The sequence below is a fragment of the Brachyistius frenatus genome, unplaced genomic scaffold (assembly GCF_029030835.1).
Source record: "Brachyistius frenatus isolate BFR_SWC_R1_liver_20210118 unplaced genomic scaffold, ASM2903083v1 Contig_46, whole genome shotgun sequence".
NCBI lineage: Eukaryota > Metazoa > Chordata > Actinopteri > Embiotocidae > Brachyistius > Brachyistius frenatus.
Window position 1 is genome coordinate 603,898 of NW_027210645.1, and position 19,341 is coordinate 623,238.

Consider the following 19,341-nt stretch of genomic DNA (forward strand, 5'->3'; position numbering starts at 1 on the left):
CTGAAGACAATACGGTGTCACAGTGTGTGAAAACATTCATGCAAATGACTCTCAGAGAAGCCAGGGTCAAATGAAATCTCTTTCTCCTCTCTTTCAGCTCCGAGCGGTAAATCACGTCCATTCACATATATCTGCAGCCTTGATATGTAAATGATCGGAGGAGCGGAGCGATGATGGGGTCGCTGGGGTGGATTAAGGTGTGTGCCGGAGAAAGAGGAGCGCTTTGACACCTGCACCGCTCGTTCACGCTCACGCCTCGAGCACTGCGGAGAGAAAAACCTGGCACAGGAATCCTCATCCGCTGCATATTTACTGATCCTCTGTGACTTTCTGACTTAATTAATACGCTATCTGCCGCAGCACACAGGCTGGTAAATATGAAATAAACCGAACCTGAACTCTAAAGTGTGGACGTGTGACTGCAGCTTATGGAAGAACTTCTCCCAGTTAAAGTCCCCATGAAATGAAAGAGGACTTCTTCTCCTTGTTCACTAACCTTCCATGTCAGATTATTCACCTTTATTACAGCAAAGCCCAAAATGGTACAAAAGTGTGTTTTTAACTTAAAATGAACCCCATTTAAGGAAATGATAAGTGAGCCATGTTCAGTACAAGTGAACAAACTCAGCCCACCGATGCCAAGTTCAGACTGCACATTTATTGTCTGATAAGTTGGTCATTGTGTCAGGTTTAAGCAATATTACACTCGAGGGTGAGCTCTAACGTTATTATTGCCTTATTGGCTGACTGACAGCATCACTGTTGTGCCAATAATCACATTAAAGCTCACCCTCGAGTGTAATATTGCGATTTTACAAGTTATCAACTAAATAAAATATGCAATCAAAATATATTCATTGTGGAGCAATTCACTCTCAAAATATAATTTTTTTTTTTTTTTTAGTGTGATCTCCGTTTCCATGGCAACACACGGGGTTTGATTGTCAAGTGGAAAACAATCAGTTGCGTCAGTAGAAGTGAATGTAACGTATGCGATGTTTACTACTCAAGGAAGTAGTCCGAGCCTCAGCAACGACATAGCAACAGAGCCAAGTAGTCTGTTGTATTGCTTTAAAAAAATTTCCCCTCGGGGATTAATAAAGTATATACCTACCTACCTACCTACCTTTCTAGAGATCTTATCCTAAACTGAATAACTACAGCACAGAAACACTAAACTGCTTACTGATTTTCAGTCCCAGTGAAGCTGGCCGCCGCTGGGATTTAAAGTGTGTACGGGTGGTACGGGTGCTCGGAGCGACAAAAATGGACCAAAGGCATTTTGCCAAATGGGTCACATTTAATAGACCTATAACAAGTAAAAACAACAATAATTTCGTTGATATGAATTCAATATTATCCATCCATCATCTACATCCTGAACAGGGTCACGGGGGGCTGGAGCCCATCCCAGCTCACTGTGGGCGAAGGCAGGATGACAGTCCATCACAGGGCCAACACATAGAAACAAAGACTAATTCAACTGACATGCACGTTTTTTCCAGATGGTGGGAGAAAGCTGGAGCACCTGGAGGGAAGACACAGGGAGAACATGCAAACTCCACACAGGAAGGCCTGGATTTGAACCTGGAACCTTTTGGGTGTGAGGTGACAACGCTAACCACTGCACCACTGTGCTGTCAATAGATAGTAATAAATAATAAATATGATATGAAATTAAATTCTAATCATATATTCCCATTGAGGAGGCGGAGTGATATTTCTAGTGATGAGCAGGGTGTGATGTCATGATGATGTGAGCACGTTCCAAATGTTCAGTTGACCAATCAGATCGCTGGGTAGGAACTACTTGTTGTATAATAGACCATTATAGAGTCATACATTTATGGCATGAGCTGGCCAAGACACAACACAGTGGAATATATGTTTTTCTCCAACTGACCTTTCATTATCCACAACCTGTGTGAAGTCATTGAAGAGCAGGTGTCACTTCCAGAAACAAGACAGAACTCAAACCAACAAATCACATACAACCAATTAGCTTGTTGGCGAAGACCTGAAGACGTTTTTGTTTGCTGCTGTCTTTCATTGAACACAATTTGAGGTTCTTGATTCATTTCTTGCACTGCAACGTGTTTCTGTATTTTATGTCTTCCACTGAACTCTTAACTTTATACCCTATTTGAGCTTGTTTTGTTTCTTCTATTTTGATGTTTTGATAACTGTTTTTGATTGTTTTTAAATGTGCTTTTCTTTTACTTGATGTTTTAATGCTTTTGATGTTTTTATTTAAAACACTTTGAATTGCCTTGTTGTTGAAATGTGATATTAAAAAAAAAATTCCCTGCCTTGTCTTGTCTTTCACATTTTTTATGACAATTTGGACCACATGCTATGCTGTGACTTTTTTTTGTTGATATTTTGGACCACATAATATCAGCTGTGAGGTAATATGTCATAAATACCTGGTTAGTGCTGCTGGTATTGATTTGATTTGTAGCGTCTTGCAGCGCAGCACAAATCAGTAAAAAGACAACAACGTATCTCCAGACTGTGTTCAGTGTTTCCAGCCCGGCCGAGTGCAGCACTGAGCTGTCGGTCCGGCTCGGTTCAATCTTCAACTTCTCTTCTTCATCACTCCGAACTCTTCCTGTCTGACGTCTCTGCTGTCAATTTGGATCAGATGTAGAGAAACTCTGACCTCACAGAGCCTTCACAACGAATTCCTTGGGGTGTGTGTGTGTGCGTGCGTGCGTGCGTGCGTGTGTGTGTGTGTGTGTGTGTGTGTGGCCCGTATGATGAGCTGAGCGATCGCACTTTAAGTTGGGTGTCATTACCATGGAGACTAATCTGAGCAGTTGCCATTATTAAACTTTCCTCTCGGAGCTTCTCCAGAAATGCATCAGGAGTTCTGTAGGTGGCTGAGCGAGGACCGGAGATGTGAGAACGTGGAGTTAAATATAGCGTGACCACAGATCCAGACGGCGCTGATTAGTGGAGCTGTTTAGACTCTCAAACGGCTCCATTTATGAAACGTGGTTCGAGGCCTCGGCCGCAGCGTGCAATCAGCTTCTTCCTTTGTGTTTTTACGGAGGAGATGGGCAATTTGCAGCGTTGTATTTCACACCTAAAATTAGTCAGATGAGGGGGAAAAAAAATCCTTAATGCCTGTTGTGGCAAACCTTTAAAAGTCTTACAGAACAGGAAATGACATCAGTATATTGAAAATAAAGCAGCAATAAACTAAATATAACACAACATTAGTGGTTCAGAAGTTCAGAAAAGCTTTTATGTTTGTTTTTTAAATCACACAGCTCACATGAACAAATGCTTATACATTTCACACATTGAAAGGAAAGTTAAGATGAAATATAACAACAAAGAAGCAAGAAAATCAGTCAAGTGATTGAGGGGACATCAAACCTCACATAAAAAACATCTTTAATGCTATTTCCTCTAATGTCAGCCTGAGATACCACGACTGTCAGAATATAGGAGCGGTACCTGAGAGGTACAAAACTGACTTTGTAAGTGAAATGGAAACACAGAATATTACACATAACAGCATGTAATATACCCATCAGTCCACTACAGAAAACTGTGTCAGTGTCATGTGTTGCTTTAAGCGGCCGTAGGTTGAAGCACCAAACACCACACGACTAAGTTCAGGAGAAAAAGACTTGGTTAGGTTTATTAAAACATTGTGGTTTCAGTTGAAATACGTAAGTTTACTTAAGTAACATTGGATAGATCGCATGTGCATTACATAAGTTAAATACATTACATTATGTCAGTAACTTCAAATATATCCACGTTGGTTTGTGCTCTCACCATCTTGCTATTTTGGAGACAGAAGTGACCATATTTGGACGAGTTGGGGAGGAGCTAGCGGTGGATCTAACGCGGTCTAACGTGATCTGATTGGAAAGCCAAGGACACCAAGCCGCGCCCACCTAAGGTGGAAACCTGACTGCACCACAGGCCTGTCAATCAGACAGACACCCCCCCTCCTCCCCAAACATACTGATTCATGAGGCCTAATATCTCATTAATGACAGGATTATTTTCAGACGGGCCGCCAGAAAACTAATAAGGAGTGAATTCAGAAAATGACACCATGATGACTTGTGGAAAAAAGTTATTGACTTAGTATTTCATGAGAGAAGTTGAATGAGAGTCATTGGTCCTGGAGCCTTTTTGAAGCCAACCTCTAGTGGCACTTACCGCGGTATTGCAGTTGAAGACACTTCCACATCGGCCTCATTTTTCAAACCCGGAAGCGCTTCCCTTTTATATACAGCGATGCCCCTGACTTCCACCCTCGTCGGACTTTATTACTCTCTACTTCATCACACGACCTCCTTCTTCAACCCTGCTCATACATACGTGCACTTTTCATGCCGAGGTGAGGCAAGACGTAACACTCACACGGTATCCTCACTGACAGGTGTTTTACATGCTTTAACTGTGATACTGGGCTGAATGAACATAACGGATAAAGCCTTTTAAAACAGGAGATATTTTAGCACAGGCTCTTTACAGTATGTAGCAATCAGGAAGGAAGCAGTTCAGAAATGTACTCTCTAATGATCTCCCAGTAAAAAGGAGAGAAGCAGCAGAACATTTTCATCAGGCTGAAGGGACCATGGAGCGCATTAAAAATGAGCAGGTTAGGATTGTTCTATAGGTGGCTGTTATTTCAGTTTAAATTGCTGCTTGACATAACAAGTGTAGAAACTTTTTCCCGTGTTCTCGGTTATTCTCTAATTTTGAATTTTGGTCACTTAAAATCCATCAAGAGGATTTTCTCAACTCTTTCCACATTCAGTTTTGTCTGAATGTGTCCGTCATATATTTTCAATAAATTAGATTTTAGAGTGACATTCTTCTTTTTGTCCATCTTCACTTGATCTTCAGTAGCATCTGGTCTAAAAAAACTAAAGCATTCAGAGGTGAGTAAAGAAAGGAGGGCAGACTCAATCTCCAAAATGTATTAAGTAGATTTATTACTAAATATGATGAGTCATGATGGCTGTTTAAACATCACATGACTCCACCTGTAAACTGCAGCTTCAGCAGAAATAAGCACCCCTCCTCACGTCTCTGTTGAACACTGAGCACCGTGACGTCGTCCTGTGTTGACGCCCGGAGACAAACACGGCTGTCAGGATCGTGTGTCTGTTATGTAACAGCGCTCCTGTAGCTGAAAGAGAAGAGCTGCCTTGCTCAACAGCACTTTGAGCGGCAGCCGTGGCCTGGAGGTTGAGAAGCAGGGCTTGTGACTAAAGGGTTTCCGGCTCGATTCCATGCAAGCAGTAGGAGTGCCCTTGAGCAAGGCACCGATTTAGAGTCTGGAATGTGTGTGAACATTGATTATAACTAATAATTTAACATGAATTAAGCACAATATGTACTAAAACTCTTAAACTTCAGACAACTTTAAAGTAAGAAGAAAGAACGAAAAGTAAATTTAGGATTTCAAGACAACAAACATCAATAAATTGAGTTGGGAATTTCAGTTTAATTTATTTAGTTGGTCAAACTTAAGTAGTAATGAAAAGGTGAGATTAACCAACTTTACATGACCACAATTCAGAAAGTTTACTTTACTACAGTTTTAACGTCGCTGCATTGACTACCTGTCTGCTTCAGAATCGTTTTTTAAATTCCTTTTACTATTTTTTAAAGCTCCTGATGGTCTTTGTCCATTTTATTCATCAGATTTGCTTTTATTGTAAGAGTCTCAGTAACTGGCTTTTTAAATACAACAAGAGTGAAAAGTAAAACCTACGCTGAGACATTATTTCGTCTCTGGAACAGCCTCCCTGAAGACCTGAGGACCGAACAAAGTGCTGATCATTTTAAGAGCAAATTAAAGACCCTTTATGGTCTGGCCTTTAACTGGATTTCATTTATTTTATGAATTCATTCGATTATCTTTTTATACATTATAGCTGGTTTTACCTCTTGGTATATTTATCTGTTTTATTTAAAATGTTATTTAATTTAAATTATTTATATATATATATATATTAGTAATTAAATTAAAATGTCAATAAAATACAAGATACAGAGTATTTGTTTTACATTTTAGTTGGGTTTATTAGTTGGCATCACTGTATACTTTAACTTAGTTAACTTTAAAAACTCAGGTGTTTCCTCATGAGTGTTTCCTGACTTCCTCTGTACCAGGAGTTATCTAGTAGTAGGGATGGTAAGGAGGGTGTTGTTTATTGTTCTATTGTTCTTATTGTAAAGTCCTTTGTACTACAAGACATTTGTATAAAAAGTACAACACGAATAATGTCTAATTGTTTGATTGATTGTCTTCACAGACTTGTACATAGTGAACATATATCAGATTCATGTGCTGAACTTAAAGAGTATATTGTTTCTTTCCTTTGTTTATATTTTTTTCACTATTTGACTCCTACTCTGTCTCTCTTGACAGATTTGGCTGCTGCTGCTCTGCTCTCAGTCCAGAGGATTTCTGTTCCACAGCGTGACTCATGGCTACAGTACTTTACGTAAGAAGCGTGCAGGAAGTGTGCAGAGGAACACAGAGCGTCTTCGTCACGGTTTGTATTGTTTTGATGTCGATCAGATAACATCGGGTTATTTTGTTCATGGGATAAAAAATGATTTCTGGTGAATCTCAGCCTGTATGCAGGGCATGCTGGGAAGTATATGCAAATAGGATGACGGTGTTTCTAAATAAATTCATTTTAATGAGTGAGTAAATTATCTTTGGGACATTTAGTCAAATTAAGTCGTGATTTGAAGTTCTGATTGTGAACCAGAAAGAGATAAATCGACTTATTGCAAAGTTTAAACATCTTATTTAATCTAATTATACAGTTAAAGGAAAAAGATGATCACTGATTAAGTTGGTGCTCAAACAGGAACTTCGTAATGATTCTCGGATGAAGATCCAAAGTGAGAGATGAGTTTGACTTTAATTTTTTTTGTCTGAAATCTTGATCCTTTAAATTTCTATGGCTCAGTGCTTTCAGGTAGTTACAGTTTATACCATAACATCAGTTCAATGCCAAATCCCACCTCTTGTTTCTCTCCCTTGTCTCCTCTCAGGTCATAAAACACCCAGAAACACTTTACAGAAGACAACAGACTGACTTTTGGCACCGAGTCCTGGAACAAAAGTGAATCCCTCCGATGAACCCGAGTCAGCGAGCAACACTCTGCATCATTCATGCTCTAACATGCTCTAACAATGGAATCCGTACAAACACTGGAGATCAATGGAAAACAACAGAAACACAAATGGAGGAACAAATGTGACCTGTTCATTAGTCTGGTGCCGTTGCCTTCAGCACCATGGACAGCGCACCGACATGTGCAGCTGCATCCCGGCTTGCAAAGTTGATTTTTCCCTGCAGTTGTAATGCTATATATATATATATATATATATATATATATATATATATATATACACACACACACACACACACACACACACACACACACACACACACACACACACACACACACACACACACACATATATATATATGTATATATGTGTGTATGTGTGTACACAGCACTAATATGAGTCCAAGTGAACCCTCTGTGTCCATATCATGAGCACAAGTGGTTACTGTGGGAAGGGTCGCGCGTGTGTGGAGAGATGAGGTGTGGAGGAAAGAGGGTGGGGGTTGAGGGGGGGGGGGGGTTCGCCCGGAGAGAAAAGGCTTCAGGGAGTCAGGCAGCTTCTCAGGCCACAACTCGGATGATTCGTGACACTTGGAAAACAGAGAAAAAGAAGAAGAGACGGGAGGAGCAACGCCCACCGATTTAGAGTCTGGAGTGTGAGGAGACATACAAATGTGGAGACTTCAAAATACGAGCAGCTCGTGACACGCATGGTTAACTCCGAGGCCCCCGCGCGCGACGAGGAAAACCACATGTGTGCGTGTCTTTTTTCTTTTTTTTTTTTTTTTTTTACAGCCTCCAAATCAGCTCAAAGGGATCCGCAGACAGTTCGGGAGAGGAGCTGTGGAGTGCGCTTGGATGTGCGCAACGGAGCATGAGTGCCACTGCGGGCACAGAGCGCGTGCTAACCTTTAGAGAATATCTCTTATTCCTGCTCTAAAGTGTTTTTATTTCGTCCCTCAGATTCATCCCTAAAATTCATCCGAGGAAACTCATCTGTACGATGGAACCTGTTGTTGTTTCGTGCTTGGAATATTTTTTTGTTCTTCTTTTAACAAGTGGTGAGTTGAAGCAGGAATAGAGCAACAGATCAGGGAAATAAGGCTGTGATATTTTCTTTCATGTCAAGTAACATTTCCTGACTTAATGTTCCTCTGTGACCCTCTCGTCTGGTGGACGACTCAGCACATTTCTGCTGAGGATGCTGCCTGTTGTTTGTGAGGAAGATTTGAGGATTTCACGGACAGTAAATAGATTTTTTTTTTCCTGTCTTTCCTGTCTAAGCAGAATGGCTTCTAAAAATAGCCTGAATGCTGATCAGGTTCCAGTGACCGGGGAGCTGTTTGGCTAAAACTTAAGAGACGTGCGAAAAGATGCCCGGTTGTAGGACATTTTAATTCCCATCACAGACTAACTTAGAGTGGAGCATCAAAGAAAGGAGGGAAAAAGAAAAGAGGATCTGTTGCCGCTGATTAATTCGGTTGGAAGCCTTTATTCAGATCAGTGTAGGGTCGAGGAGAAAAGAGACCAACAGGCGTTCTTGGAAGCAGCTTGTTGATGGCACTGCGCACCGGGAGGACTTGGTTTGGGCAGGTCTTGCGCAGGGTCTCTCGGCTGCAGGGCTCCTGGTCCAGGCGATCCAGCAGTCTCTTGTGTCTCTCTGCGAACCAGGAGCAGGATCTGGGGGTCTGTCACCGGGATCACTACAAGGCGGCGGATATCCACCGGTGCTCCGACTCCGGCGTCCGCCGCGGCCACCGTAACCGGAGTGCACCTTACTGCGCCTCCGCCTCCAGGCGCTGTCCACACGGCTTCCCTCACGCTTGCTGCGCCTTCCCGGGGAACCCGAGGGGACATGAGCCCCTCGGTCGCCGGTTCCTGTTGGCCATGAAGCGGCAAAACGTGCGGACCTTGTCCCTGATCATTTGCACGTTTACATACCTGCTGGTCGGGGCCGCCGTCTTTGACGCCCTGGAGTCCGACTTCGAGATGCGCGAGAAAGAGCAGCTGGAAGCGGAGGAGAAGCGTCTCCAGGGGAAATATAACATCAGCGAGGATGATTACCGCAAACTGGAGAGCATCATCATGGAGGCTGAGCCCCACAGAGCCGGGGTGCAGTGGAAATTCGCAGGCTCCTTTTACTTTGCCATCACTGTTATAACCACCATAGGTAAGCATCAGTCTGTTTGGTGAGTCCCGGACTCTAACGTGTGTGTAACCGACTTCTTATTACAGGCAGCGCAACAGGATGGCTTTGTTTTTTTTGTGTGAGGAAAACTACAATTTCAAAGCGATAAAAGGGTTTGTCGGCGCAGCACGTGTTCATCTTCAGAGCAGTCACACAGAATCAGACCTGAGCAGATTAATCGCTCACCGAGTGTTTAGATAAAGTTTTTAAGCAACATGTTGCAGCACTCACGCTGTGCTCCTAAAGGGAGCTGCGCTGCGAGGACGCGTCACTGTGTCACCATCACATGACACTAGTTGGATTTAGGCTTCCTAAAAAAAAATTTTTTTTGAAAAAAAAAAAAAAAAAGAAATCACATAGGATCCATAACGCTAAGGGATCACGAAGCGTGACGGACTCGCGTGCTCAGCTGATGCACACACACATCATTTCTTCTCGTGCAGCTGCAGAATTTGAACTTTTGTGCGTCACCAGGAAAAGTGTGAGAGAGCAGAGGGGGAGTGGAGGGTGGAAGACATGCCGAGGTTATTATTGTGAAAGGGCTGCAGAAAGGAGACACACGGAGCTGTGCTGCTCTGTGAAAGCGGCCCTGACGGAGCAGCAGGCGGTGTAGTGGTGCTGAAAGGACAGCTCCTCCGAGTTCAGCCGCAGGCAAGAGAAAAGTTCAGCAGCCTGACGTCACTTCAACTCATCCTACTCACTTTCTTTTATGTTGTTCTCTAATATAACATTTTCAGGCTTATTTCTGAGGTTAGATTCACATTTTGAAGTTTTTTTCCCCAAAAATAAGAGAATAAAACCCAACCTGGATGAAAACAGCTGCTCACGCCTGGCTGAAATCACAAATCAATCTGCTTTACATTTGTTTTTCTGATCCCCCCTCAAAATGCAACATACATTACATCAGTTTGACTCTGCTCCCTCTGATGCATTTGCGTCATAAAGGTTTATTTCAGGCTGGAAAGGAGGGGGTAAATCTGAGTGTCTCTTTGTTTACACTCCACAATCCAGCCACACTGCTTTTTGCATTTTAATCAGCATGCGTGCCGAGAGAAGCTTTGTTGAATTGACTTGGACTAAATTGGATTAATTTAAAGCGTGCGTGGCCATGTTACAAAAAAAACTAAAAACTAACAAGTTTAAATCCAGTCTCTCAATCAGCTGAGTTTAGAAGACGGGCCAGACTTTTTGTAAAAATGAACGCAGGTCACAAAGACGCGCTTTCTCCATTTACAGGAGTCAGACTCTGTTATTCAAGATGAGGACTTTTTAACTTCAGTAGGGGGAAGAGCAGGGGGAGGGGTAGGAGAAAGGGGGGGTACTAATGCACCACAAGGCCTGTCCTCCAGTTTGCCAGGCAACACTTAAAAGGGACAACTGCGCCGCACTGTGAAGCTGGATCTGCTGCTGTCTCTAGGCTACAGCAAAGAGAGCCATTGTAATATTCATGTTTCTGTGAAGTGGTTCCATTTACTGCGGCCTCCTCTGTAGGAAACACACCCGCTCTCTCTCTCTCTGTGTGTGTGTGTGTGTGTGTGTGTGTGTGTGTGTGTGTGTGTGTGTGTGTGTGTGTGTGTGTGTGTGTGTGTGTGTAAACGAGGAGTTTGAACATTTCAGGGGACATGCAGACTTTTTTTTATTTTCCCACTGCAACATGTGCAGGACTGACCTTTATTTGACTTCTCCGAGTGATGCAGGAAGCAGCGACAGTTGTTCAGAATGATTTCACAGCAGTGGCTGCTTTCATTAAGTTCTAGAGAGAAAAGATGTGCGGCCAGAGAAGTTATTGATTGCCAGAGTTTCATTTCATCGCTTTAGGTCCACCAAAGATTCTGATGACATAGTAAAACCATTCTGCAAAGTGGGGTGGAAATTAGTTTGATGCGCTTCCAGAAGAATTCAGAGAAAACTGTCACTAAAAATAAACAAATATAGCTCTTTAAGGGTTCCTTTTTACTGATCATAAAACATCAGCAGAACACAGTTCAATGCACTGACCGTCAGTTTGATGATTTTCCATTTCGACTGCCAGATGAAAACAAGAAAAAAACATGTGATATTGACCAAATTTCCTTCACACAGCATCAATAAAATCTCATCATACCTGATCTTAATGAATAAGTCTGGACACTATTGTCACCAAAACACACGAGAAACCTCAAACCAAAAAACTGATCCTACTAACATGTATTTTCTGTAAACCTGAAAATTGTTATATCACAATCCTCTGTGACGTAGAGCTCCACTGTTGCGCTGACTGGTTCGTTTTACACCCTTATATGCTTACTTTTTTATGAACTGTGTCTCAATCTGCAGGCAAAGATAGTCCCTGACAGACACAGAATTCCCTCCTGGTTCAGTGTCCAGCTGCTTTAAGAAATAATTCAGTCTGTTTTGAATGAATCCAATCATCTGAAGATTTCAATATTTACATCTCCATCAGGAACCAGTGAGTTTGAGACCAACACGCAGGCTAAACCGCCGTTAGAGATAAACACAATTTGACAGAAGTGTTAGACGTACTCTGTTTAAATGGCCAACTGTCCGTATTCAGCCCAGCAACACAGCCGTCAGTGTGCCAGAGGGCACCATGTCAGTGTCACGTTTTGTCTCGCCTAAAGGTGAAAAGTGATTGGAGGGATCAATGATCAAGAACATCTTTATGATCCCCGTTTTGTTGTACAGTCAGCGGTAACAAGACAGGTAAACAATTATAATGTAAAAAAAAAAACATACAGTTGTAAAATATAAAACCAAAAACCATATAAAAATCACAAGAATCAAATAGAAAATAAATACAGGCTAAAAATAACATTGAATTATTTAAAAGGCCAACAGCAGCTGGGACTAAAGAGTCTATTTGTCTTGCATGTTGGCAACTTGCACTGGCAGCCAGACGGACACAACACGAACTCTTTGGACAGGAGACGGCTGAGATCAGCCGAGAAGTCTTGTACAGCTGAGTGAGGTCGTTCAAGGTCGTGCCAGCACACTTCAGCATTACTCTGTAGTCTATTCTTATGTTTAATGTGACCCGTGACCCGTACCAGGAGATAAAGGAGAAAGTGATGACAGATTCAATAAAACATTTTCATAAACGTCTTGTCAGCAGTAAAACTTCAGATTAAACCGGAGCTTTAACCCAGGAGATCAGGGTTCGAGTCTGTTAGACAGCATCGTGGATTTAGTCAAAGAAATCTTTGCCTAAACCGAATCAAGCAGTTTTTGTGCCTGAACCAAACCACGTGTTTTTTTTTTTTCTTGACTCTAACCACATGGGTTTTTTTTTGCTACTAGGGTGAAGCTGACACTGACACAGTAAGCATAGTGGACTGATGGGTGTTACACCAGGATGACATGCAACGCCTGTCTACTAAAGCAAAATGTGTTATTCTCACGCCTCGACGCCACGTAGCTATTGCACGTTTTGCTTTTTTCTATGGGCGTATCTATTACATGGGCGCTTTATAGGAAAATTAAACCTAGTGCTAACCCATGTGGTTATTGGTCCAGGAAAAAAAACACGTGGTTAGAAGGAACAAAAACGAGACAAAAAATAAACAAAAAAACATATTGTGACTGCCTGGATTCATCCCACCAAGCTACCTCTCTTATATCACACAAAAAATGTACTTTTCATTTTGTCTCAAGTCCTTTGTTGTGACATGACTGTCACATTACCTTTGTCAGGTGATATATTTACGTGCGTGTTATTCTCATGCCTAGACACCGGTGTGTCTATTACACGCTTTGCCGTGATACCGGGCTGTGACATATTCGGACGTGGCCAGCAGTATGTCTGGTTTTCTATAAAAGAAGAGATGACTTTCTTTAAGGTAAAAAAGAGAGGCTGTGAATGGACGAAATTGAGCGCCATCATTAGATGAAGCAGTCATCGAGTGCGATATGTTCAGCGCTCTCAATGATATTACTGTAGGCTTTGGACAGATAGAATTTTCTCGCTGCCTCGGGGACGATATAAGACTAGAAAGTTAAGACAATCACAGGAAAGTGTCCTGATGTCAGTTTGATATCTCTTTTGTGATTTGCCAGCCATTTCATCCGGCCCTTTGAGTAGGTTAAACCCAAACCCAGAGAATTATTTGCAGGTAGTTTTTGCCGCAGCCATCCGTGTCTTTAGGCAGCCAATCTTTGATTTTTTTTTTTGTAAAGTTTTGATGAGTTCACCCGGTGATTGAAAGGCCGTACTCCAACACACCATTTAGCTGACAGAATAAGATTCATACTCTCACCTGTTAATACCTTGGAAGGGAATTTTCCTCTTAGAAATAATGAAACTAGATTTGTCCTCCTGCACTTTATCAAAAGATTTTCTAATCATTATTTGGGCCACTAAAAGTGAAAGTAGCTTTGTGTGAAATGAAACTCTGCCGCAAAGATAAGGAAACAATTTGGGCTGTGTCAACTGTGAGCTGTTTGTGGAAACTAATTAAATTCAGTGTCATCATGTGGGACTGTAAAAATAAGGTACAAAGATGCCCATTAAGATATGTGGTGCTACATGCTGCGCTGCTGGATGTGAACATTTAGAGCTGAATGAATCGCACAAAACATCAAATATCCCGGGACAGTTTCCACAATGCAGTCCACCACGGTGCGGTTAAAGCTGTCATCATTCAGCCAAACACGTTTCTCATCTGTTTAACATAAATGTGAGGAGATATTTCCATTGACATCACAGCATCTTCCATCATTATAATAAGATGGGGATACCAGAGTCTTTAATTACTCATTAGCGACAAATGAAAGGAAAAACCTGAATAGTTTAATGAATATGAACGATTTAAATCATTTTCAGATCTCACCTGAACCAAAGATCTGCTGTGTGAGAGCCAGATAAGTTAAACACACTTGTAGAGTCTGTGATAAAGAGCGCTGTACTGCAGATATGTATATACTGCAGATATGTTGGCTTGGTCTAGTAGTGTTTGTGACAGCATTAATGGTAATAATAACAATAATAGTGGTGGTAGTAGTTGTAATAGTAGAAACAACATAGAACATAGCTACAGGAGCAGGAGTATTAGCAGGTTTAGTGCTAGCAGCAGGAGTAATAAAAACCCTGAGCAGAAGCTGCCATAGTAGCTTTAGCAACAGTACGAATAGTGGCAGCCTGTTTTGTTCATTTTCAAGAAATAGTAATCCAACTGTAAAGAAAAATACAATAACATGGGAGCAATTTTATGGAAAACTGATACTCCTCATGTCATCTTAGTTTTTGGAGTACAAAAGAAAATAGTTCTCACTTTCCATTTATTTCAAATCCCACCGCTGACCCAATCGGTTTCTTCCTCCAATTCTTAACAAATCTGCCTGAATCCCTCAGCAGCCTGAGGAAGAAAGGACAAAGCTGTGTACTCAGCAATCATCACTTCTATATACACAAGATATAATACATGTTTTTATTAGTTTGGATTGATAATATTCTTTTAGACAAAGAACATGTGAGTCTTAATACAGTACAATCCAAATGTGGATAAAACATAGCAGCTGTACTGTAATATTAGCAGTATAAACAGCAGTTGAAGTAGTAGCTGTGGTAATAATCGAGGAAGTCACAGTATAAAAATGCTGAATCTCAGACCTGCACTTTAAATGGAAGCTGCGAGGCTGAGCACTCGCGGAGGATTAAAACATCTGTCATCTACAGCTGGAGTCCTCAGCTCCCTGTTAGCAGACCAAACAAAGCAACATCAGTAACAAGTTCGAGTGAGAGTCAGTGATCAGGTGCTCAAACTCACTGTCACCATACCGCCATAAACTGAGGGGAAGAAAAATGTCCCAAGGTCCAGCTGTGATAATGTTAGCACATGTCCGACCAGATGTCTGGAGGGGCCCATGACGGCTGCCAGGATGAGTGTCTCTCCACCCCCCCCCACACACACACACACACACAAACATCCACACCGACCTGCGAGTTGACTCTATTTATTCCCGGTGATTAATTGCACCAAATGTGACACTTAGTGATGGCAGCATGTGGCGAGGTGTTCTTGCTGGAACTAACCCCTGGGGGGGGGAGGGTGGCGTGCTACAGTGTGTATATGTATATATGTATATCTACACCTGCCTGTTGTTGCGTGTTGCCGGGAGACCGCAGACGGCTTAAGAGGTGAAAGTCATCTGTGCTAAATGTCTGGAAATATCAATATGTGTTGTACACACATGCAGATATGTGGAGTTCAGGGAATGACGACTGACACCGGGGAGGTTTCTCAACTCAAGTTGTAGCAAAAATGATTGTCGATAGAAGAATTCAGTGTTTCCTTTCTTATACCAAAACACCATCACAACTCTCCCTGAAACTAATACAGCTTAATCAGGGCAAGCAGCACTTTCAGGCCGTACTAAATGGCAGACAAAAACATAATTACTTTTTAATCAACAATACATTTGCCGCTAACAATTGAAGATTAAAAATACTTTGTTTTTAATTCAAATGAATCGGAGATTTGTTTCCTGCTGTTGGAACGTTCATTTCTTTGAATGTCACAACTGACAATTACTGTATATGTAATTTCTAATAAAAAGCAAATATCATCCAAACGTAATGGAAAATAATGATGTAGTCCCAGTAATATATTAGCATAACAGTGTTTGCTTAGTATGAGCGTTAGTTTCTGAGAAAGGCAACGAAAAGACGCCAAAGTGATGAGCCTTTTCACTTCGCTGCATTTTATATTGAAAATAAAAATAAAAAATAAAGTCCTGATAATGACAATGAGCACTGAATATATTTTAATAAAAGTGTGAACCTAGTACACTAAAGCTGCATTAAAGGGGCATGAATGATTTTTTTTTCTACTTTTTTCTACAGCTAGTAAAGTTGAAGAGTATCAAAACAGGACAGACAGACGTGATCATCATCAGCGGTCATTTTTGGTGTTTCTGGTGACCTGACAAATCTAAATACATCATTTACCTTCACTTTAGCTCTGGTTTGGTCTCCACCTACTCCAAAGTAGAGTCCAACGATGTTGCATTTTTGAGGCTGATACCAAAATTATGTACTCAGAGTTCTGATATATTTATATTTATATTTATATTAATATTTCACAGTAATCCCTCAATTGTTGTCAAGTGCAAACATGCTTGACACTTGTGACAATGGAGGGAGATATTTTACAGTTTATGGTCCAAACTGACATCAGTGCACTGAAATAATGAAGTAAACTGGGAATTTATTCATTATAAATAAATATAAAAAAGAAAAAAAACACAAATGGAACAATTTCTAAATTGCTACAAGCATCTTTTCCTGCACTAGGTTCTGTTAAAAAAAAAGAAGAAAAAGTACAACACCCGTACAAATATCTTTTGTTGGCCAATACAATCATCCGGTGTATCGATCGAGCTCTACTCTTCAGGAAATTATTTGTCAGTTTTGCCTCTTAAAAGCTCATTTATATCCTCCAGCTAGCTGCTGATGAACTTCATCTATCAGCTGTTTTGTGCTGGGAAGGTAGAGCACCATGTGTTTATTTCCTCCAGAAAACAGCTGTCAGCCGGGAACAGGTTGATGCAAACAGTTTGTGGGCCAGGACAAAACACAATTAGCTAAAAATACAACAATATCATCATCAACAACAACAACAACAAGCTCCATCGAGCTAAGATATGCTGCAGAGTGTGAAGATAATTATACGTGGGTTTGTCACTAGAGCTAACCATTGTGGCCATTGTTAACATTAAAATATTGATTATTGCAGTGTTAAAGCTCTACATAGTAACATATTACTTTTGAGTGGTGGTTATAAAACACTGCTTTTAAGCCCAGTGAGACAACAATTTAAGGAAACCCCTGATAAATGTTCAAAATGTCAACAGCCTGAAAATGAAATGCTTTTATTTTGTAGTGCTCCACAAGTGAACAGCGTCCTTGCCGATAAATGAATCAGCCGTCCCTGCTAATGAAAGCGCTTTGTGAAGATGAGTCAGGCGCCGTGTCTTTGTTGGACCTGTTGTGGCGGCCACAGTTTCCGTTACGCCGCACAGCGGCTGTCCCTTCCAGCTCAGGTCTGTCTGCAGGCTTTCTTAACCCGCACTCATTAAATTCAGTCCATATCAATTTTACAGAATTAAGTATGTGGCTTTTAATAATATCTAGAAATAATATCATGGCAGATAAACAGGGGAAAACTCTGTATTCCAGTTAATGATAGTTATTATAAAATCAAGAAAGAGCCACCCTCTGCTTTTTGGTGTTATGTTGCAAATTATTTTTATTCATGTATTCCACAAAAGATCAAAAGAAAGGTGTGTGTCCAGAAGCACATAAAAGCATCTCATATGTGAATTAAATTCTATAGAGACGGTGTCTGCAGGGCTGGGCGTGCAGAGAACTTTTCGTCAGGCCCTTTGCATAGAGCAGATGCACTCTGTGATTAGTCTGACGCTCCACGCAGGCCAGAGGCTGCTAAAAGCTGCACTTTGCCCCCGGTCAGCTGTCGTCCCCTGCTTCGACAATAAACATTGTAATCTTGCCAGGGATTGTTCGGTGTGAAGACGGTGATTGCCGTGTGTTTACATGTGTGTGTGTGTGTGTGTGTGTGTGTGTGTGTGTGTGTGTGTGTGTGTGTGTGTGTGTGTGTGTGTGTGTGTGTGTGTGTGTGTGTGTGTGTGTGTGTGTGTGTGTGTGTGTGTGTGTGAGAGGCTCTGAGTGGAGGAATACACAGATTCTCCATCTCTATGCTTCCTCTCGACAAGGACTGATTGGAGAGCTGTGCGTACAACATCAACACAGTTTTTGTGCCACAGCTGTAACACCCCCATGTTCGTTAGTATGGATTATGTGAATCTCCACTACATCGAGGCCACGGGAGGCCATGATGTCTCTTCTCAAGCATCAGTCGATAAAATGATTGAGCATTTTTTAATCCAGGTGATTTGCTCATTCATAATGCATGACACTGAGTTGCGTAACAGGTGTGTATATATGATGATTAAAAGCTTACTTCATGTTTTTTTTTATGGTCCGATTAAAGCGGCTTTGATTAACGGAGCAATTAGTAAATGCTATGGACGAGGTTTGTACTGATTGGACAAGACTTTAGTTTTAATCAAGCAACACAAATGTAGAATAATAAATAGATAATGTGACAGCGAAAAGCACACTCAGATCATTTTATCTTCTTCTGTGAAAGTGTGAAACTGAACCTTCACAGTCTCAGGATTGATCGCTGAGAAGCTTCTTTGGGGGATATTTCAGAAACATATTTTATTTCTATGCCAAACCATGTTGTTCACATAACCATGTTCACAACAGTACAAAAAAAAATCACCAGATTTTGAGAAATATCTCAAAAACTTCTAGATGGATTGAATTAGTACAACAATGACTACCGCCTGACAACACAAAATATTTGTAGAATGTTTTTAGAGAACGTTATCCCATCTTTAAGAAAAACGTTCTAGGAACGAAAAAACAACAACAACAACAACAACTTCCAGCTGAAGAAATAACTGGAACATTGAATAATATTTATATTCAACATTTTTAGAACAAAAATATTATAGCTGGCAGTCACTTTCTTGCTTAGAATTAGATGTGAAGGTTTATACCACTCTCATGTTTGTGAGAAATTGTCTGTAACTTGCATCTGGAATTTTGAGTAACAATGGAGAGACATCCATTAAAACAAGTTTATTAAACAGATGAAGATTGGCGCCAGCGTTCTATTAGCTGTACCTCTCTCTATGTATCCAGCATCTATGATTCAGTGGTTTTAAGTTTTTATGTTCATGTCCCCAGTTTCTAAATTCAAATCTGTGCTGTAATTTGACACCTTCCTGTTTGGCAGCTGTTACTACCCTACTTCATCACGATGGCTGAATTTGTATTCACCTCTCTTCTGAAAACAAGAGAGTTGTTAATATACTGTCTGACTGCTTATTGAAAAATTATTCGAGGCGTTCACCCCAGTTGCACTTTTCAGCGGGTAGATTATTTTCACTTTGCTGGAGCGTCCTACCGGGAGCCTGATGGAGGTCTCCACACAGAT

At 41.1% G+C, this 19,341-nt stretch overlaps 1 protein-coding gene across 1 annotated transcript in view; it reads left to right on the top strand.

Annotated features, from left to right (window-relative positions):
- Positions 1-7,788: 7,788 nt before the first annotated feature.
- kcnk9 (potassium channel, subfamily K, member 9) overlaps positions 7,789-19,341 on the top strand; it is a 47,922-nt gene continuing 36,369 nt past the window's right edge. Inside the window, exon 1 of the mRNA XM_069703375.1 lies at positions 7,789-9,301. Within this exon, the coding sequence (XP_069559476.1) occupies positions 8,689-9,301 (613 nt within the window). The 5' untranslated portion in view covers positions 7,789-8,688. The remainder of the gene's footprint in view (positions 9,302-19,341) is intronic.